The sequence below is a fragment of the Pagrus pagrus genome (genome assembly GCF_965226575.1).
Source record: "Pagrus pagrus genome assembly, chromosome: 10".
NCBI classification, from domain to species: Eukaryota; Metazoa; Chordata; class Actinopteri; order Spariformes; family Sparidae; genus Pagrus; species Pagrus pagrus.
In genome coordinates this window covers 15,162,449-15,184,217 of record NC_140194.1, presented here as the reverse complement: position 1 = coordinate 15,184,217, position 21,769 = coordinate 15,162,449, and the positions used below count along the sequence as shown (strand labels likewise).

The 21,769-nt window shown below is 40.4% G+C and overlaps 1 protein-coding gene across 11 annotated transcripts in view; it reads right to left on the bottom strand.

The window, feature by feature from the left end:
- Positions 1 to 6,908: 6,908 nt before the first annotated feature.
- The window catches only part of LOC311263376 (neuronal cell adhesion molecule-like), an 83,989-nt gene continuing 69,128 nt past the window's right edge, over positions 6,909 to 21,769 (bottom strand). For 5 of the 11 annotated variants that reach the window (XM_084363386.1, XM_084363390.1, XM_084363392.1 and 2 more), the window contains 14 exons: positions 20,568 to 20,765; positions 20,241 to 20,311; positions 19,770 to 19,995; positions 19,528 to 19,643; positions 19,229 to 19,433; positions 18,825 to 18,947; positions 18,237 to 18,413; positions 16,288 to 16,323; positions 15,743 to 15,802; positions 15,432 to 15,551; positions 13,871 to 14,032; positions 13,051 to 13,182; positions 12,263 to 12,341; positions 6,909 to 9,008 (listed from right to left, as the gene is read on the bottom strand). In XM_084363386.1, the coding sequence (XP_084219512.1) occupies positions 8,762 to 9,008; positions 12,263 to 12,341; positions 13,051 to 13,182; positions 13,871 to 14,032; positions 15,432 to 15,551; positions 15,743 to 15,802; positions 16,288 to 16,323; positions 18,237 to 18,413; positions 18,825 to 18,947; positions 19,229 to 19,433; positions 19,528 to 19,643; positions 19,770 to 19,995; positions 20,241 to 20,311; positions 20,568 to 20,765 (1,952 nt within the window). In that variant the 3' untranslated portion in view covers positions 6,909 to 8,761. The remainder of the gene's footprint in view (positions 9,009 to 12,262; positions 12,342 to 13,050; positions 13,183 to 13,870; positions 14,033 to 15,431; positions 15,552 to 15,742; positions 15,803 to 16,287; positions 16,324 to 18,236; positions 18,414 to 18,824; positions 18,948 to 19,228; positions 19,434 to 19,527; positions 19,644 to 19,769; positions 19,996 to 20,240; positions 20,312 to 20,567; positions 20,766 to 21,769) is intronic. The other 6 variants (XM_084363393.1, XM_084363391.1, XM_084363395.1 and 3 more) reach the window with 6 other exon arrangements.

The following is a 21,769-nucleotide window of genomic DNA, read 5'->3' as shown; positions in this document are numbered from 1 at the left end:
GAGGATGACCTGAGGGACGTGTGAAAAATGCGAGCTTGTAAAAGCTTTAATGTCTCTCAGTCTACACACTGCAGACTCACTAAACGACCCAACCCTGCGTCAGCGTGTCAGCTAACATACAGTCATACAGCAACTTCCTTCATGATCATTTTTTTTATTATTGTTATTATAATATGAACAGTTTAAGGTGGATTTATAAAAAACAAGTTTATTATTAAAGGTGCACTATGTAGTTTTGGGAAGACATTTTTTATCAGAGGAGAAAGATCATTATTGATTGCCTAAACAAACTACATAAGCAAACTCTGTTTTGTTTTCATGACTGAATAAACAAACTTTGACTTTGTTTATGTGGCGGACCCTGCCACCTTTGTGGCTTCAAACAGTGTTCTGCCCTCTGAGAACAGCTTGTTTATTCAGTTGTGGAAAAAATAAATATTTTTGAGTTTGTATTATTACCTCATTAACATTGCAAGTATCAAAATTCTCAGTTAAAATGTCTTCTCCAAAACAACATAATGCCCCTTTAAGACAATAAATGTGACAATGTCAATCATGATGAGGACTTTTAAAGAAAGGTGCACTCCTCTGAAATTGTAATCTGAAGACAAAGATCTTCATTAACTGATTTTTATGCCTAAACAAACTCTCTTTGTTGTCATGACTCGATAAACTGGATAAACAAACTGACCTTAAAGGTGCTATTTGTAAGAAAAGCTGATTTTTGAGTCATCAAAATCTGACACTTTGGGATGGCAGCTGACCCGTCCTACAATCCCAAAGTGTCAGTTTTTGATGAGTTGGGAAACCCAAAGCGTAATTATTTGATGAGTTGAACATGGAAATTCTGAGTTTGAATTTTGTCTCCAAAACTACATAGTGTCCCTTTAATTTCACATTATAGCAGTGGCTGTAGTGCTAGTAAGTTAGTAGTTATTGTGTCAACTAAAAGATGATTTTGCCATCCTTGGGGCAGAAATAAACAATGACAGAAGCAGTTATTTAACATATGTTAGCAATACATTGCCTACTTTGAAATCCAGCAGAAGCCTGCAAGTCTTCTCTGTGGCTACACTCTGAATTTAAGTCCCATTTTCACGCCCCTTCTTGCTCTTTAGTTGAGTCTCCACCAACTCCTGATAGAGGGTGAGTTCAAAACCTTTTCACTAACTGCCTTTGTCTGTTGGTTGGTGTTGGGCAGGGACCACAAATTGAGTTTATCAGAATTTGTTGCTGGAACCAGCTGCTAATGGGAGCTGATGGTAAGAGCCACTAAAACTCAGCTTTACAGTAAACGTGCAGTCATGACAGTAAAAGCTAAAGGAGGGTGAATAGCTCCTGAGAACTGCAGAGTTGGATGTCTCCAATGTTTGTTTAGGTAAGTATTAATATCACAAATTGGCTTTTAATGCAGGTATCTTGGACACAAATTGTGAGATATCTTTAATTAATAAAGAGACACTAGACTAGAGCTGGTTTTGTTTTACCACAAATCGACATAATGACAGATAAGTAACCTGTGCTCACAATAAATAATTCTGTTCCTGATTAATAATTTGCACCCTTCAATTACATTATCAGTCCCCTGGAATTAACAGCTGATGCACATGAATGAAAAGAAAAGGACATCTGTCATCCCATAAAATTATAATCACCTGGACAGTCTCCTGCCTACACACCTGCTTTCCATCAGTCATCAGCCTCATATGAGCTTCCCTCTCTGAGCATTCACGTTCCTACCAGTGTACTGTATGTTGTCTGTTATTAGACGTGTCTACCTGTCTTTGTCCCTGTCTTTATGTCTGCCTGTCGCACTTCATTCCCGGTAATGGCTGTATTTTTAAATGTTGGCCAGCTACAGAGAGTTTTACCCTTCAACCTCTGCCCCAGGAGTACACTTAAATGGTACTTTTTTTCATAGGCAGTAGTACCAGGTAGTTCTCCCCGAGTCCTGTAAACACACTTGAATGTGTTCCCCTTTAAGTCAACATTCCCATCCCTGATTCTCACAAAAATGTTTGTATTGTTGAACAAGAAAAAAGTTATTATTCCCAAAAGGCTCATTTAGTGCCTTTTGTTAAGTGTTTAATTTTACACGTAATAACACAATGGCACGCGTGCACTTAGCAGCTGAAGCGAGGAACTAATTAAGAAAAAGACAGGGTTAAATTAATCTAGAGAGTTTTGTTCTTTGTCAGTGACCTTTTCTGTGCTTCGAACACCACAAACTGAATTTCTTCCATTGTTTTGGAGAAACAGCAAACATTTCAAATCCAAAAATATCAAACAAGAGCAAATAAATATATCTGCATTGCCAATCCCCATTTAGGGTGGCTGAGAAAGGAGTGTGACTGCTGCCTGCATGTTAACCATCAGCCTGTTTTTTTATCAGACAGATATCAAAAGGGCACCTCTACTAATTATAATGCCTCACCCGCGCGTCAGTCCAAAACATGAGACCATCTCAATCCCCGGGGATTAGATTTAAATCTTGGATGTAAACACCACACAGCAAATAATAATCTGCAGTGGCGGCGGCCCATAAATAATGCAGGAATCTTTGAGAAAGAGCAGGGTAGAATTAATTGAAGGACTTAGCCCCCTCGCATGAATTTTGGGGGACCCATATCAAAGAAGTTCTTTGTCGTGTGATCAGACACTGACTTTACATGAAGGTCATAGCTCTGTATCAAGTTGTTGCTGCTTTCTTCCCGAAGGCTGTTGTTATTATTCAGAGTTTTCATCAAAAAAGTATTGTTTCCTTTGAGACGGGAGCTGTTGTTGGTACACAAGGAAGAAAAAAAAAATTGTCATTCAGCCGAGGGGGGGGAATATTATTAAAAAAATATGTCACTCCACGGAAAATAGCCAAGCCAAAGGGATTCAGTGAGGGATCTTATTTTCGGATATCCAAGATCTAGGTGTGTTCGAGCCTCAGACAAACACTTTTGTTCCTCTTACAACATGGCAGTGCAAATAGGGACAGATCCTGCTGGTGAATAACACTGTTACAAGGCCGGTCTCTGGGGTGGATAAGAGGAACAGCAAACACCCTGCTGTCTGGAGGAAAGAATAGGTGGCTGTCATCTATCTGCCTGGCACAGGAGGAGGAGGGACGTGGAGGAGGAAGAGGAGGGAGGGGTGAGGGTAAACATGATTTAGCCCCAATGATCTCCACAGGGGCTCATCCAGAGGTAACCCCCCCCCCCCACACACACACACACATATACCCACCACCACCCATCCAGTCTTAATACACATGGGACATGGTGGGGGGGTGCATGGGGAATAGGAATCAGGGTGAGGAGAGGGTTATAATCCTGGTGCTATCATGATAAAAAAAAGGGGGGGAGGGGTTTGATCGAGGGTGTAAGATCGATAGAACAAAGCACTCTCACTTTATGTAGCATCCATCCAACAGGAGTTCAATGATATCTGCTCCCATATCAGCTCCCCTCAGGGAAAAAAGCCTCCTTGTGTTGACAGAAAGACTGGCGAAGAAATGATACCGGGTGATTTCCCCTCCCACAGTTGGGGTTTTAAATTTCAAGCGAACCAAACCTACCATTCAGGCTCCAAACAGCTTGGTCTTGACAGATGTGTGTGCTGGCAAACCATTCGTCAGCCATATGGAAATGTCACAGAGTAATCATAAACAATTATCCTCCCCGGCTCTCAGAGCATCAGAAAAGGGCAAATTTACATAAAGACACAAAGACTCTGGCACTAACATCTAAAGGAAGAGCTGCCCTGAAGCTCAGCACACACTTATGAAATATCAGAAACTAAATGATGGTGTTTTTCCAATACCTTCCTCTGATATCCTTTATTCTGCTTAATGTCTTATTGAGGAGAAAGATCACGTCCTTCACTTCAGCAACTGGGATCCAAATGATGCGCTTTTAAAGCTTCCAGGTTGAATGGGAACAGGACTATGAGACCATGTAATGATCTGTTTCCACACTGAAAACAGACTGGAGGTAGACATAAAAAACACAGCTATAGATCATTCAAACCAGGCTTTCCACCGGGCAGTAAATCAAGGAGCTGGACACAGAGGAGGTGGGGATGGATAATGGATGCTGTGGCAGACGAGCAGCCGACACAGAATGAATCCACTGAGGATTGGATGAGGCATGAGAGGATGGAGGGAAGGGAGGGAAGGGAGGGAAGGGGGGTGGGTGGATGGGTGGAGTTCAGGAGGGTAATGGGGCAGCTGCTTGTTTGGTGGCAATGATCACCAATCGACGGACAAATAATGTGATTCTGTTGCCATGAGAAATAAATAGCTAAGCTTCTTACAGGAAGCCTTTGTAAGAGAGGAGTAGGGATGTCAACAGAAGGCCGAACATATTCATAGGCTTATAGGCTGTCAGATAAAATGTGAGATAATTCAGCATATTGTGATTTGAACACAATATTACAAGCCATCTTATGGTCCAACTATGGCCTTTATATGAGATACTTTCATTGATGACAGTTGTAACAGTCATATTATGTTTTAAAAAGCCTGTTGCTTATTTCAGCCATCAGTGTAATTGCCTCATATCACTAGGTGGCAGTAAAGTCAAGAGGGAAAATCTGTCAAACATAAACAAATTGATGAATCATCATCCAGTAGCTGAAGGTCATCAGGTCTTTGGGATGATTGCTGATGGGTGTGAGAGTCATCTGTTTTGGTTGAAATAATATGGATATCTTTCCAAACAGCTGCAGTCTGCACTGATGCACTCATCCTTTATAGATTAAAAAAAAATCCACCCCAATTCAGGAATATGTGGAGCAGCAATCCACTTTCAATCACAAACAATCCTGGAAATGTCCCCAATCAACTTTACCCAAGAGAAAGGAATTAGCGTACCTGAGTGAGCAGAAGGCAAAGAGTCCTTGCCAGAGGGAGAGAAAGTAATTCCAAGACACTAGATAGCAGACTTCCCCGCTTCCTGACACCATTGCTGTGTGATAATGCACCAGATGGCGGGCTGCTCTCTCGCTATTACCCTGACAATATGACTGTAATGGAAGTGGAAGTGCCACAAGTGAGAGCCAAAAAGATGGAGCCCAACTGTCGTGTTCCATAAGGCCTTTCTATAGCTGCTCCACACCGAGGAGACGGAGGCAGGTGTAGGCATCCATATTTACACACAGCGCCCAGTCTTTTTGCTCACTGTACAGGGTGGTGTTAACGCTCAGCGCGTATCTGAGGATGTACGTGCATTCGTGTGGTCTTAGCTTCTCCTGCAATGAAGTTTTGGAGGTCTTACATCTGGTGTTTGGCATCGTTTTCCTCGGATCCATGAAGCTTTGAATAGATCATGAGCATGTGCAGCAGGAGATGGTATTGGTTCAATGCCAACACACACACACACACACACACACACACACACACACACACACGCAGTGGTGGAAAGAAACCAAGTGCAATTACTTCAGTATTTCCATTCCGTTGGCCACAATTCAGCAAGAGAAACTGACTTTTCTTTACTCTGCTACATTTATTTGACAAGTAACTAGTTACTTTACAGATTAAAGATTTTACGTCAGAGAAAACGTCAGTAAATGTCTAAAAAAACAATGCTTCACTAAATATCCTATTTTTTGTTTGTGTTCATACACAAAAAAATCAATGTGAAGTTGATGCTCCTCATCACGTTTTATTGTTTTTAGCAGCACCAAAGAGAGATTTCCCCTTTAAAGCCCCCCTCTAGTCAAAAATGTGTTGAATGTTGAATGTTAGAACTATATATATCTGCACAGGATGTCTGTTTTTCACATTTATCACTTAAATTGCTATTTTCATGATTCGTGACATCACAAACAGTTTCAAAGCCAATCTTGGTTCAATAATCAGTGTTAACAAGTGTAATGTAGAAACATAAAGCCTCCAATGCACATATACTGAGAATGGACTTTACAGTGAAGTAGGAGACAACTGTCAAGCTGTCATTGGGATTTTTAATGTGGGAGAAGGAATGGATGTAATTTTAAGGCTTTATATGTGGTAATTATTCTTTTTTTCTACAAAAAACAATCTGTCAATCACAGTTGTGTGGAGTTCTTTAAATTTCTCAGATGGTTTAATTTCAGTAAGTCTTTGAGTCAAAAAGATGTAAAACTCTCCACTGTTTCACAAAAAGATGAGATTATATCCCAGAGAATATTCCAGAAAGATCTAAAAAAATTGTGTAGCAGGAATTTGTTTTCCTGCATTACTCTCAGATTAATCTTATGATGCAGCCCAAGGTTCGAATCCAACCTGTGGCCTCTGCTGCATGTCAGCCCCCCACTCACTCTCATCCCATTTCTCTCCAAGCCGTCCTTCCTAGTAAAGCCATAAAACGGTCAAAAAAAAAATAGTAATAAAAAAAAAGATTAATCTTGTGACCCTTTGGAGGGGCCCTGATCCCTGGTTGGGAGCCACTGGACTCATCTACAACCAGCTACAACAGTGAAGAGTTGCTGATGCAACCTTATTAGCAACACTGCAATACTGTGTATAACATTATGTCAGTCACAGGGGGCACTACGCAAGAATCAGTGTTGAGAGTACATTTAGCTGATACGTTGTCGTCATGTGCATTTACTTAAGTAGGATTGCAAAGGCAGAACTTTCATCTGTAATGTAGCACGCAAATGTGCGTCACAAACGTTCATATACACGGCATTTCTTGTGCTGTAAAGTTGTTATTTAATTCTAATTTCTATGTTTGCGGTATTGGATATTATTATGATGTGGTGTCATGTTTTGTTCTGGAATGAATAATTAATGGTTGCACTATATTGCCCTCGGGGTGCACGGACTGAATAACAGGGATTTTTTATGACTCACTGAATCCAACATCACTAAAAGCATCAGTTATTTCCAGAGAAGGCGATGACATTTTGAGTGAAGAGTCTCACAACGGCAATTAAAGCAGATAATTATTTATTCATTCATTATATTTCCAGTAGCTTGAACTTCATACTTGCACTAAAAGGAGAAACTTAAATAGAGACAAAGAAAGTATCTGTTAGTACAAATCTGTATCTTAAATACAAAACCATTTGCAATACTGTCAGAAAAAAGCATCATTTTGGCAGTATATTGGGACTGCGTAGAACCAATACAAATCAGAATAATATAATTCTGTGCATCAATTAATGTTGTCGCTATATCCTACATGTTCTTGTACAATTCAAAAGTTATGTAACTCGCTGACAAGCAAATCAGAAAACAATCTGAATTCAAATTTATATGCAATTTTCTGTCCAGTTAGTTACAGTACAATGTACACTGTGCACAGCAAGAAAAAAAAAGAATATATATATATATTCTCTACAAGTACTCTATATTTAATACAGTCCTATCAACAGGTTAAACCATATCATGCACAATATTGCCTCTTAGGCTGCCTTATAAGCTGCTTGTCCCTGTACAATCAATGAAGGTATTTACAAATTCAACAAATATTCTACACGTCTTTAAAAAAAAAAAAAAACTTGATGCAAGTTAAGAGAAAAGAAATCTTGATCCCATCCAAAGGCCCTCAAGTGTAGTTAGTACAAGTGAACGATTTTTCGCCTAATAGGAATTGAATAATGCACACACACGCCTACACACTCACAGATATCCATACATTCATACACTGCAGATATACAATCGGGTACTGTACATAATGACTGCAGACTTTGAGAAGCGCACCACACACGGTTTTAACGATGTTTTACGTGGGTGCGTTTAGCTCGTTGGAGGAATCAAAGCCAGTCCCGTGTCTCAAGGCGTTGGGAGGTGTCTTTAAAAAGAGATGACAAGAGTATATGAATAATTCCTCACATCCACAGAGTCCTCTTCTTAAGCTTATCTTATCCATCCTTGGATGTGACTTCTGCAGTCCTACTACTCTCTCTGTTCCAGTCACTGAGCTGTGGAAAGAGACTTCACAATTGAATCGTTGTTTTGGAGAAAAGGCACTATACCTATTGAAGGAGAACTGCGGGGGCCGAGGCGAGCTGTCTCACCCTCAGCGTCCCCCCCACCGTCCTTCAGCTCAAACTCGATTAAAGGAGGTTACATGCAGGGCAAAGGTTGTGAGGTCACGTGACATGCCATGCAGCACTTCAGCTCCCTCCGTCATATGGGCAGTTGGATCATTCACAACAGAGTGGTGACAGATGAGGATGTGTCAATGCATGCGGTGTGCACTGCTCCCAATATTCAGTTTACAGATAGTTCACTTTATATATACACTGTACATGATCTGCCTTGTGCACTGTAAATGCATGATGGAATTACATGAAGGAATTACATTATTAAATACAGATTCCTGTACAAGCTTGTGTTGGAAAAAAATACACTGAATAATAGTCGTTTACTGTAGACACGGATTACTATTTGAACATAGTAGATAATATAATAACCAATAACAAAAACAAATATAGTTCAGATGAGCACTGCATAGTCCATAAGAGATTTGTGGTAAGAATGCAACACTTGTTAATATCAGTGTTAATTAATATATGGATTTAGGTCATATCAGGTATTTCATGCACTGTTAAAATCAAATGTCAGGTTGAGCTACTTCCTTCCTAAATGCTGCGTGGGATAAAGTGTGATGAGCAAAAGTTTCAAAGCCTCTCCATGAAGATTTTAAATGTCTTTGATGTATTTTTTCATGTGTCATGTGCGGTGCTGGGGATGGAGATGTGATCATAAAGCCATGCGGTGTTGGAGAGTTGTGGGGGATAGAGCAGTCAGTGCACCACCTCATGCTGGTCTGCTAGGCTACACAAATGAGTTCAAGGAGTTCATGGCATTAATAGGGGATGGGGCCTCCGAGCTCTCGTGGCCCTCAGCAGTGTCCCTGCTGGCACTCTTTCCACTATACTGGCCGATAAACGAGCCATCCTCGTTGAACTGTCCGTCTCCTCCTTCCCCGTAGTCAACTAAACTGTCGTCACTGTCGTCTCTCTTAACTGTCCCATTAGATGGCGTGCGGCTCCCTTTTAACGGTTTATGGTCCTCATTGTCACTGAAGGAGAAAATAACATGCAGGTGTTACAGGTGAGATGATGTGACAGATGCAACAAGGAGATTAGTGATCACTTTTTTTAGATGGAGCATTGATACGTTGTTTTTTTTTTAGTCTTTACTTTAAAAATAATGTAAAGTCATGAGCTTTCATTAATATGCAACAGTGAACATTCCTGCCCACTTCAAAAGAAGCAAATTTGAATTTAGTTTGCTCCATGTCTAAAAAACGGCAGCTATGAATGATTAGTTGGTTTCCATCAGGCAACAGGGGAATAAAGCTCAAGCAATCATACCCTGTTCAAATTCCCCCTGAAACCAAAGATGAAGTGGTAAATGTGTTGTCTGACAAAAGCATTTCCCCCCCCGAGACAGAGGTCGTGATGAAAAACAGAAAATCCAAGGCAATGATGTGAATAAAACTTGAAAAGCAAGGTCTCAGCCAAACATCCCCCAAAGCAAGCATGATAATAATCACAAATCGGCAAAATGCATGAAAAATCTGCAAAGAAAGTTTTCTTTGGATATCAGATAGTCGAAAACATTCCACATACATGAGTTGAACATCAATGAGATAAGATCACAAAGCCATCATAATGCTGAGATATTTTTAAACTTAAGTAGAACAGATATTAATCAGTATGCAGATCGTTTTTAGGGACAAAACTAGTACAGTAGAGCCATAGACTGATAAATTTAAGACTTGTTTATGCAGCGTACATGATGAAGGCTTTATGACCACATGTTAAACTTGATGAGAGCCTGGGATGCTTACACAGCCAGCGTTTTTCTCCACAGTGACCCGACTATCCACTGAGCCTCCTCACATGCTAGATTTCCTGAGCGATGACCCCTCAAACCCCCTCTCCCACACACACCACCGTCGCCCTTACCTTTCCTGAGACCTACACCCCTGCGATCAGATGAGGAGATCCAGCTGAGATCCCACACAACACAACAGTCACTCCTAGGGATGATTGCACTACGCACACACTTGAGAAGAATTTGTTTTTTTAAGTGTGGCAGTTTAACAGGCACATATGCCATGTACATGTATAGCATGAACTTACAGTATGCTCTCCTGCAGTCAAACAAGAACAGCTTGGTTGAGTTACGTTATGCCTTTATTGACATACTGTAAGGTTCCAGCTGAGCTTAATGAAACAGCATGGATGTAAAGGAAACTCTCACAAAGGCACTATAATATTTATACACTTTGCCTTGTGATTTATTGTCTACTGTTGTTCTTTGAAGTCGATGTCCATTGTAGAGATTCCCTTGCGGTGTAAATAGGTCTCTCATTTTACACAAACTACATGGGTTTTAAAGGATAAGTGATACTTTACATTTTTTCTTGTTGTCAACAAACCCCATGAAAGACCAAAACAATTAATTAATCATAAAAACAAGTGCATCAAAGGCCTGTCAAAGAGTATTCCTCTGTGCCATAGTACATTTTAAAGGCATATTTTCAGATTGCTGTTTGTAAACACACTATTCAAAGTTGGCCCCTCCTTCATCCACTATACAGTAGTGGACCCACTATATATGTATATATAGTGGATGAAGAGAGGGGGCAGCATTTACTGAAAACAAGTAAGTGAAGAAGTGAATCAGAGAGATTGTTTCACAGCGTTTACATTCAAAAGTACAAATAACACACCAACACCTTAAAGTTTGCCTCTCTGCTCTGCCTGTGTGTGTGTGTGTAGCTCAGCCCTGCCCTCAGTTTAAAAGACACACAGACCCGCAGCTCTTTGTGACAGACTGAGAGTAGAGGAGAGAAACGTAGGGGACCTACTAGGGATGTTTTGACAGAGTCCCGACCTTTTACTGTTTATGACCAGGGGCTGCACACCATTGCTAAAAGGTTGACGCCTGGAAACCAAAGAACTAAGAGAATAAAATAAAAAATACAGGAGAGTTGGGTCTCTGCAGATACAGACACTGTCATTCACTACCAGTAGATCATAAATTATGATCTAGAAGGACTTACTTTTGTGTGAGTCTATATATTGTTTTTTGTCATTTTATTTTAGGAAAACCCTGCATATTATGCCTTTACAGATTCAAGTCTTCAGAAGGCATGTGGGCTTGAAGCAGAGCCAAAACATGCTGGAGAAGTCAATGGTTTAGGTCTATTTAAAGAATTTGTTGACAATAATAAAAACACAGAATATCACCAGACTCCTTTAAGAATTATTACTATTAAAGAATGGCTACTGGCCTGTCATACACAGCATTAACCAGCTCTTGTACACTCAGTGATGATTGCTTCCCTCAAACATGCTGATACTCATATATCATATAAGATCCATATGCATCTATATACTGTATATCTATATATGAACAATAATTCCATTTGACATATTATTGCCTAGAGCAATTTTTCATAGATCAGATCTTGACACCATGCATATCACATATTATATCTATATATATCGATATGTATTTATCACAGCATAAAATCCATAGAACAGATTTATGTATACATAATACAAAAAAGGAATATAAAATATAAAAGCAAGACCATCTTATAAATTGACTTATAAAAAACAATTCAAAAATGCTAGCTATACAGAAGTAAAGTGCTTCATTTTTCTTTATTCTGCGTGCGATTGGAGAAGCAGCCTAGAAAGAGGATGCTAACAAGCATAGCTGGATAATCCTGTGAGAGTTATGTATGTAAGTAGCAATACCACGAGGCAAAGTGTTAATACTATGTATACTGTATACAGGATGTATATGAGTAGCTTATTAGTTGTAATGGGATTTGATGCTTTGGGTCAGTTTGGGATGTGTTGCAAATGAATCTAGCTTATTTTTTTTTTCCTGACGGTCTTAAAGTTTTAAATTAACACCCAAACCCATAAATCCCTTGAACCTGAAGAATCCTGCTTCTCAAATGACACCACAATGTCATATCAAGCACACACACACACACAAGAAAGTCCAACACAAGTAGCATCCGGGACGTCCCAAGGACCAAGAACAAAAATCTTGTGCTTCAGGATGGTAGAAGTTCAGATGAGGGGCACTTCTTCTTCTTCTTCTTCTCCTTCTTCTTCTTGTTTCCATTATTGGTGATCCTGGGTCAGTTATTGGTCAGCTGTAAGGGTTGAGAAGGAGGGGGGGAGTGCAGAGCTCCAGCCCAGCCAGAGAGAGCAGATATGGGCAGAAAGCAAGGGGCGGGGCAGGGGTTGATGGGTAAAAATGGGCTCTGGGGGCTCCAGAGGCCGGAGCACTTTCTCTCACCTGTATTCCCCAAAAGTACAGTCATCGTCTTTCATGGGCTGAAACTCTGGATCTGTGTGTGCGTCCTCCTTCTCTTTGACTAGTGAGAAAAGAAGATGCAATTTAGCACCATCAGCTACATGAGACAAGATGTATGTGCAATATTTCAGATTGTTTGGAATAGTCTATAAAACTTTGCTAATTATTATTTAATTAGACTAAAAGCTGTTATAATAATATTTCCATGTTATAACAAGATAGTTTTCATATTACAAAACCATTTAGTGTTATATTTTATTATATTAGGTTTCAGAACTCAGTACCAAGTTATATAAGAGAGTTCTGCAGCATCGCTAATTTTAAATTCAAGATGAAATCATCGCCACAAACATCAACACTTAATCTCATGTTGTTGTCATTGTTGTTGTATAGTGAATATGTATTGTCTTGTTACTGTGTTTTTAATACTATCATAGTAGTATAGTACGTAGTATAGTAAGAAGAAACAACCATGTTTTGTTTTAATGAGAAAAGTTTTCTTGTTTTAATAAAATCCTGTAAGTCAGCAACTGTGATGTAGCAATTCTTGGTAGATATGTATGCAGCTGAGAGAAATATATGTCACTTCAACATGAAATATATTTAATGGTGTAAAAAGAATATAACACGATATTTGCAGATTTGTATTTCATTGTGGTCATACACTGCTATAGAAACTAATCATTAAAATCAAATTAAACATGACTGTATGTTAGCAAATAAAACATTAAAGTGTGGGTTCATAGATGAGATTGTGTGCCTCCACTCACCGGGGTATTTCCCTCCCTTATTCCTCTGGATGAAGCAGATAATGAGGAGGATCAGGATGAGCAGAGCGATGGCACACATGAGGCCGATGAACCATCCCTGAGTGGCGATGTCCACCTGTCTGCTCGCCACAGCTGGCCAGAGGAGGAGAGGAAGACTTAACATTTACGACTGGATGCCCTTTTCCCCAGTGGGAAGAGAAGATCGAAAGAATGACCCATAACAATGCGCTAAAACAAACATGTAGCAAGTCATTCTCTTGGAATGTACGTGTTAGAGATCTCAGCTCATGAGTGGATCATGATTGCATATTGTTACAGCCAAATATAATGTTAGACGAGTTAGAAATGTCCTAGATTAAGCTAATGGTGACTTAACATGGACACGTTACTGAAACCACATTAGTACACAATATTGGAGATCAGTCTTTCTTTCAGAAGTGCACACACACACACATACAGACACACACAAACACACACACTGTAGACGCAGGTTTACTGTGGGTGATATTAGGTTGGATATTACACCACTAAACGTATATTAAACGTCTATATGAGAATGATATCCACTTTTTCTAATTACCCAATCGACAGGACTGATTTTAATCACGCTGAAATTCAACCACACAATCATGCACGTTGCTACACACGGTCTCTAAATCACTACAGTGCATGCCTGGCATACAGAGCGACCACAACACATCTGTTAAACCCATGCTTGACTGGATTATAATTACACAACGTCACAAACTACTACACATTCTACACACTACACAGGCCAGACCAAGCCTTGGTGGAGGCGACCACACAGGAACTGCCTCACCTGGGACCGTGACCACTAGCTCCTTAGAGAGGTGGGGCGGCTGGTCGTGGTGACCTTTGGCCACCAAACGCACCCTATAGGAGATGCCCCCCTTTAAGCTCTTCAGCATAAAGTTCTGAGAGCCGTTCACAAGCTCTTTCTGCCACTCCTCTTCAGCTTCACCTGCAGGAGGGACGTTCACGAAGAGAAGGACGTTTGAGGGAGCAAACACAACTTCAAATGGGTCATGCAGATCATGACATCATAGGAACTAATTATTTAGGAAAAAGCATCTACTGGCATTAGATTAAACTGCAGGCAATGTTCTCAATTATAAGGTTTAAATAGTTAATATTCATGGGATTACCGAGATCTGAAAAAACTATTTAGTCTATGAATGAATTATTACTGTGGCCTCGAAAGTTTAACACACTGCAGCTTAAGAATACACAAACCAAAAATGGAGGGAAGACTTTCAGCAACTTGATAACACATGTGCAGCATTTAGAGAACAAAAAATGCTGTAATATGAGAAAATACAACCAAATACAGAAACATCTCCACATGCAGAAACGCTGCAAGTTGGAAAGGACGGAAATGTATTTTCTCTGCAACTTTCAGTTTTTCAGTTTGTGAAGGTGTTTTCTGTATTCGCTTGAGCTCTCACACTTTGCAGCATTTTTAGCCATGCTAGCAGCTCGTGGATGTTAGGGTGTCGGTTGGTCCGTCTCAAGCTCCCAGGACAAGTGATGGCTAATTTTTAACAGCACCATGAGGAGAGAAATACCTGCACAATTAGTGTTATTCTCATTAGCCTTACATGTTGTCTGTGTTTAGTGTTGAACATGTTGAGCATTGTCATTGTAGGCAAGTTAGCACGATAATGTGTAGCTCAGCGCACCACAGTACCTGAGTACAATGGATTTATTAATGAAAAATGCAGCCTTGCAGAGTGAGTAGATTCTTGTGTTTAAATGCTGCTCATGTGTTGTCAAGTTGATAAAAGTCTTTCTTTCGTTTGCTTTTGTTTGGTCTATTTGCATTTGTTTTCTTAAGCCATATCTTATACATGCTGTGATGAGCTAGACATGAAATGTGTTTGATTGATGATCACAAGATTATGCTTTTTGATGTCTACATTTTCTAAATTACTGGGATCTATGATTATGATTTTCCCTAATTGATCCCATTGAACAGTAGGTGTGAGAGAGCCATACTGCAACAGCACAGTGTGTGTTGTTCATCCTCACTGCAGGTGGATAAAAATAACGGAGAGCACTTCAGTCGGAATCAATTGGCATAACAAGAATGTTTGTGCTGCGTTTTATAATGTTTGTCTGCACAAGTTCCAGCGTGATTGTCACGGGAAACGCGCGCAACTCCAGTCAATAAAAGGACTGGGTAATTGGCAATCCAATCACACGCTGCTTTGTTTATCACATCTGGGCCCTCGTTGGCAGGAGCCAGCCTCATCGTGACGTGCCAAAATTTCTATTCACCTGCACAAGCCAATAATGAAGTAGGAGTCTCTTGCCACCTACGTGTGGAACTGACAGAAATAAATGTGTGTTGCTCCGCTTACTGTCTTGGTTTTTGTATTCTACATAAATGTTATTCTCCGGCCCCCAGTACTCCCAACTGATCAGGGCCCCGTCCTCTCGAACCGAGGAGTTAACGTTCACAAAAGGACTCGCAGGCAGCGCTGAGCACACAAGAGAAAAGACAACCATCAAGATCGGCCTGTTAGTCGAAGGACGATCCATTCACTGGCAATCAATTACTGAATCTAGATCCTCATAGCCTTACAAAATAGCACTTTCAATTCGGGACACTATACCAACAAACAATCATATAACAAATCAGACATGAAGTGTACTAAGATCACAGCAGTACCCTTGTCGGGCGGACGGAGTGAAGGCGACTGTGCAATGGGATGAGAGGTTTGGGTGTTTCCTGCAAACAACACGGAGAGGGGTAAAGACCGCACCACACACGAGACATACACACACACACACACACACACGCACAGACACCACAGACACTGAAGTCATTATACACAGTGCACACAGTTCATTGGCATGCCACGCAAACTCTTGCCATGCAGCGGAAAGCATCACCAGCAGCCACCATGGAAGAAGTGACAAGGGGTCAGAGTTGCCAAAGGCACAGCCAAAAAGGAAAAAGCAGCCGAGCGCTTTGAAAAGACTCATCTAGTTTTATCACATGACATTAAAGAAGCACACGTCACATAGCATCTTTATCTGCGTGGCTTTGAACTTTCCCCAGCTTTGAACTTGGCCGATCGTTTTTTGTGGGCAGCCAGAATTTGATAGAGACGAGGGGGAAATTGCTTAAAGATGAGGAGTGCGTGCTTGCGGTGGGTTTTGAAGCTATGACTCTATCAGTAAAACATGCATCAGTCTAGATACCACCGGTACCTGTGCCCACATCTACTCCAAACTGTGATATTAGAGCTTGTAGAGAGAGACAGGACACAGAGAAACAACAGGACGGGGGTCACTATGGGATGACCCCCCCCTCCCCGCCACTGTATGTAACAGTTACACATCAATGTGGTCATGCTGTGTAATGTAAGAGATGATCTGTCTGAAGCTTTATGTGTAACAATGCAACTGGATCACACTCATGTTCCACCAAACATAGACACAGATGAAGACTTCATGTAAATCATGCTATGTAAAATACCAAAAACAAAGGTTAATGCTATAAAATAAAGTGCATTATACTGTAAACTGTACATGATAGACTCAAGAAGAACATTTCACAAACACAAAACACTTACGAATGTTCTGACTTGACAATAGGGCTGAAGCTAGAAATTTACTTTTATTAATGATTAATGTCTTTTCATGTCAAGGACTGAGAAACTGAATTTAAATTAGATTAGATGACAGACTCTCATTAGATAGGATTTGGTCCGAGGGTCCCCCAGCTGATAAGAATTTGGCTTTTAAAAGTTTTATTACAGAGAGTGTATGAAACGCATTACCAAAATAGTAGGGATCACATTTTTATGGCGTCTCTTTCAAGGAGGCAGATAACCAATATATATGGTAATGGTATATATGGTATAATATTATATATAAGTATCTCCACTTTCTGCTACTTTATACTCCCTCCACTACAGTTATTTGATAACTTTTATTATCACTTTGCAGATTCAGACTATTCAGTGTTGACAGACTGATGCTCGAGATGTGTAACCAATCAGATATTTTTGTGAGACCACAAACTGGTGACTACAGAGAAAGGATGCTGCATCGGAGCCCAAAGCACCTTTTTTAAATTAAATAATTTTATTGGCAATTGGACAAAAAAACTGATACTGATAACCGGAAAAATGCTGAATATCGGCTTCGATAATCGGTCTATTGCTACAAAATAGTAATTCTTTCTGTTATTGTGTTACTTATGGATTGAATACATGATTCCCTTTTTTGCTTGGGGGCCCTGAAACTCCCTTAATGACCCCTGTGGATCCCTGGACCCCACTTTGAGAACTACTGGTCTGTAAAATGTCACCAAGAACGTGCACCATACAGTAAATTCCCATAATTTAATTTGACATTTTCAAATTTCTTGTTTTGTCCGACCAGCTGACCAAAACTGCCAAATATCAAAATTATAATCATATAAGAGACATAAAAGCAGTATTTTCTTCAGATCTGAGAAGCTGGAACCAGCAAATTCCTGAACTAACTGAATAACTGACTAATTTTTTTCTGCACCACTTTACAGAAAATACACCAAAAACACAACATCATGCTTCACAATAAACAGCATTCTGGTGTTTGATGGAATGTTTTTCAATACAAACCAGTAACACACAACGAGGTGCAACCAGTGTGAGCTTCAATGTGAGTCCAACCAAAATTTAAAAAACACATTGCACAACTCTTCTCCAGGACACCATGTTTTACTCTTTATTCTCTTCTTTTTGGCTGTCTTGCCTTCATCAGGATGGTGTCTGAGGTTGATTCTAGTTCCCCTAAACAGGCCATCAATTGACTGTTGACCATCATCTTTTTTAAAAATACTAAAAATACAATTTGCAGTATAAAGATCCATAAAATGTCCATTAACATTAACATTTCATGTTATTCGTCTTTCTTCTTAACCCCCTGTGATGGCAAGACAGTCAAACATGTTTGGGTAATGATGTACTGAGTTGTGTGATGTGTTTTAACTTTGCATGGACTTCACACTGAACATATGATCTGTAGATTAATGGCACGTTTGGACCCTCACTTAAAGAGTTAAACGAATAATTCACATTAATCTGCCTAAATATTCGTCGTCTAGCATCCCAGTTGAAGAAACATGAATAATATTAAGGTCATTCACTTTTAGTCATCAGCAGACTTACCTTCATCCATGATGGTGATAGCTTCCTGAGAAACAGCTGGGCCTGCTCCCATGACTGTTTTCGCATTCAAATAAAACTTGTAGCGCGTGCTGTACTTGAGGTTGGGCAAAGTGAATGAGGTCCCATTGGGGGGCAGGGCCAGCTCCTCCACTGGGCCCAGCTCATTGGAGTTATTGACTACAGGGGTGGAGGATGGGTGACAAGAATAATGGGATGGGGATGGGAGTAGTGAAGTAAGTTGAATAGAAGTATGAGGAGGAGGGGGGGGCGTAGATGGGGTTGGAGTGTCATGGATGAAAAAGTTGGAAGTGAAAGCATTTGGAGCACAGAGGTGTAGGGTTCAGGAATAGAAGGTGACAAAAGTTGATTTGTTAATTTATGTTGCAAAATATCTAGCTTGAAATGCTCTTAGACTACGTTAAACCTTCATTTTTATAAACTGTTTTGTGATCTAAGTATCTGAGGATGACCGTACAAGACGTGAAAAAGGAGGACATACGAAACTACAAACTACATGACGGAAGATGACGCTGACTACGCAAAGATGTAAAAGTTCAGTTGTTATCTTATAGAAGAAAGAAAACTCACCTGGCTGATATTTGAGGGTGTAGCCGGTGATGCGTCCATTACGGACATGAGGAGGATTCCACTCGAGGGTTAGAGAGTCCAGGTTTGGGTTGGTGACTATCAGGGAAGTCGGAGGCCCAGGCACTGCAGAAAACACATCAATCATGAAACCTTACACGAGTTTGTCAAAGTAAAGCTACAGTACAGAAGTTATAAAATCATACTTGGAATGGAATGAATGAAAGGAAGAGTGTCTGAGTCGAGGACTTTTGAAGATTTTCGGTAGAACAGCTACCTTTTTGTTTTTATCATGTCTTTACTACTCAGATTTTGGATCAGTGTTGTGGAATATCAATGCAGATGTGTGTTTTCATATAATACAACAGAAAGGAAGAAAGACAGGAAGAAAATATTCCTTCTCCTACCTCCTTCAGGTGTCGTAAACTGCTGGGTGAGGCTGGCGGGGCCCTCTCCCTTGCCGTTATAAACTCTGACATTGAATGAGTAGAGGCTGAAGGGGTGCAGACCGGGCAGCATCCCGTGGGTGTGGTTCCCACTGAAGGTCAGGACCTGCTGATCCGAGTGATGGGGGTTGTGTTTGTGCAGATTGCGTTCTTTCCAGTAGTACACCTACAAGACAAAGTATACAGTAAGGGCTCAGTGTGTATTAATGTTGGTGGGAGTGGTGTGCGTGTTACACTGCATGTGGCCTTTTGTTCTTTACCTTAAAGCCTTTAAGATGTCCCCGTATTAATTTAGAGGGCACAGGATCCCAGTGTATGTCGGCCACAGTGCTGTTCCTCACCACCGCCTGCACATTTTCTGGAGCTGCTACTGGCACTGTACAAGAGACAAGGAGCACAACACAACAGCAGCTAAATAAATGAGTAAATGTTACAAATGCACCCCACCAGATTCTCTTACATAGTATATCTTATAAGTGTCTCCAGAGTGCATCTAACTCACAGTCTTCTCCTGAGTAGCCGTGGGCAATAGCAGGCTCGGGTCCCGCTCCGTGGTCGTTCACAGCCTGAACTTTTAGCTCGTATGGAACAAATGTGGGCGTTCCAGACACAACAAACTCGGAGGTGTTAGCCACGGTCACTGTGGTCCAATCACTGTCCACCGCCTTCTGCCTCCACATCAACTTATAGTGAAGCCCTGGACCATTAGACTGGAGGCTGGTCAGGGGCTGCAGAGGAGAAAGTTTTAAATTGAACTTCATACTTCCACACATGGCTTGTAGATTATGATATAAATGGTGTGGTGGATGTTAACAAAATAGGAGAAAAGTGAGAACAAAAACCAAAGCTAATAAAACCAAATTAACCAAATTATGCTTCATAATACAGGGAAACTTTAATGTTTCATGGTACTCTTTGGACAACACTGAATGCTTCAGGGTTTGAAGGAGATAGCCTTAAACAAGTTAATTACCTTCCATGAGATAACAAGATTATTATGCTCTTTTCCAAATCCGTGTACGCCCGTCGGGTTCTCGTCTGGAGCTAAAAAATATATATAAAATTAACAAAAAAATGAAACAGTATCCCAAGGAAAACCTTTCACTTGCTTCTGAAACAAGGCATTCAACAAAGATCGTGTTATTACTTACAAAACGGTCACAACCAGAATCATTTGTATGCAGAAAATATCAGCCGATTTGATGATTATTTATGTATTATTGAAACATGAATGCACAGAATTAATTTACAGAATCAATCTCCTAGCAAAAACTCCACTATCACAAAGCTGAGCGTGTACCTGCAGCTTCAGTCTTGAACACTCTGGAGGGGCTACTGGGCCGGCTGAAACCGACAGCGTTGAGGGCCAGAACTCTGAAGGAGTAGTGGACGTAGGGCGACAGTTTGAGGTGAGCTGTCGTCTTTGTTCCCAGCACCTCGGTAAGATTGTGCCAGTGGCCGTGGTGGTGAAGTTTGTCCTCATACTGGATCAGAAATTCTGCGTAAAAACAGCAAAAAAAGACGAGTATTGAACAAGACTGAACCCTTTATAAACTGTCTGACAGTATATTCGCAGAACTGGAATGAATGTCCTGAAAGTTTCTTTGGCTGCTGTCTGAATATGCTGCTTCTGGCGGTGCTTTGAGGCTTCAAGGAGATTTATCCAAGTATTCATGAAATGATAAGTGTTTGCAACATGCTGCATTTACTAAGAGACAGTGAAGTAGTATAATGCTGCAGCAGTGGTTTAAGAGCTTTCTGTGGATGTTATGGTGTTTTCTACGCTGTTAAAACTTATTACCAGCTTCTAGGTTGACCCCAGCAATTGCCATCTGTTGTGGAAGAAACTATAAACTTTTTTTATGCTATTTTTTTTTTTGCCATTTCAACTTTACTTTTGATAGTGATAGCTGGAAAGAGACAAGAAAGGCAGACAGAGAGGGAATTGGTGCACTTATGTTTTAAATACTATCTGCTAAGTGTCTGAGCCCCTACTTCTTATCAAAGTGTCTTGTTTTCACATGTCTTTACTTTATTATTTAAGTTGAAGTAAAAGATTAAAGACTTTTCCATTTAAAAAACATTTTTCCCCACAGATTTTGAGCAGAAATGTGTTAAAATTCATATTAGTAAGCACTTCTCCTTCACCAAGATAATCCATCCGTCTGACAGGTGCTGCTTGAACAGCATGATTAGTGCACGGGTGCGTTTTGGACTCTTCACAATAAAAGGCCACTCTAAAATGAGCAGTTTTATCCAAACAACAATGCCCCTGATGTTGCAAGTTGTGTGTGAATGAAAAAAGTCTACCAGAGCTGTTGTTCAAACAGCAAACACAGGGGTATTTTATTGATTGCATTTTGAATGCACAGAGATATGTGACAAGACCCTGAGGCCAATTGTTGTGCCATTTATCCACCACCATCACCTCCTGTTGCATCATGAAAATGCACGGCCCCCATGCTGAGAGGATCTGCACACAACTCCCGGAAGCTGACAACA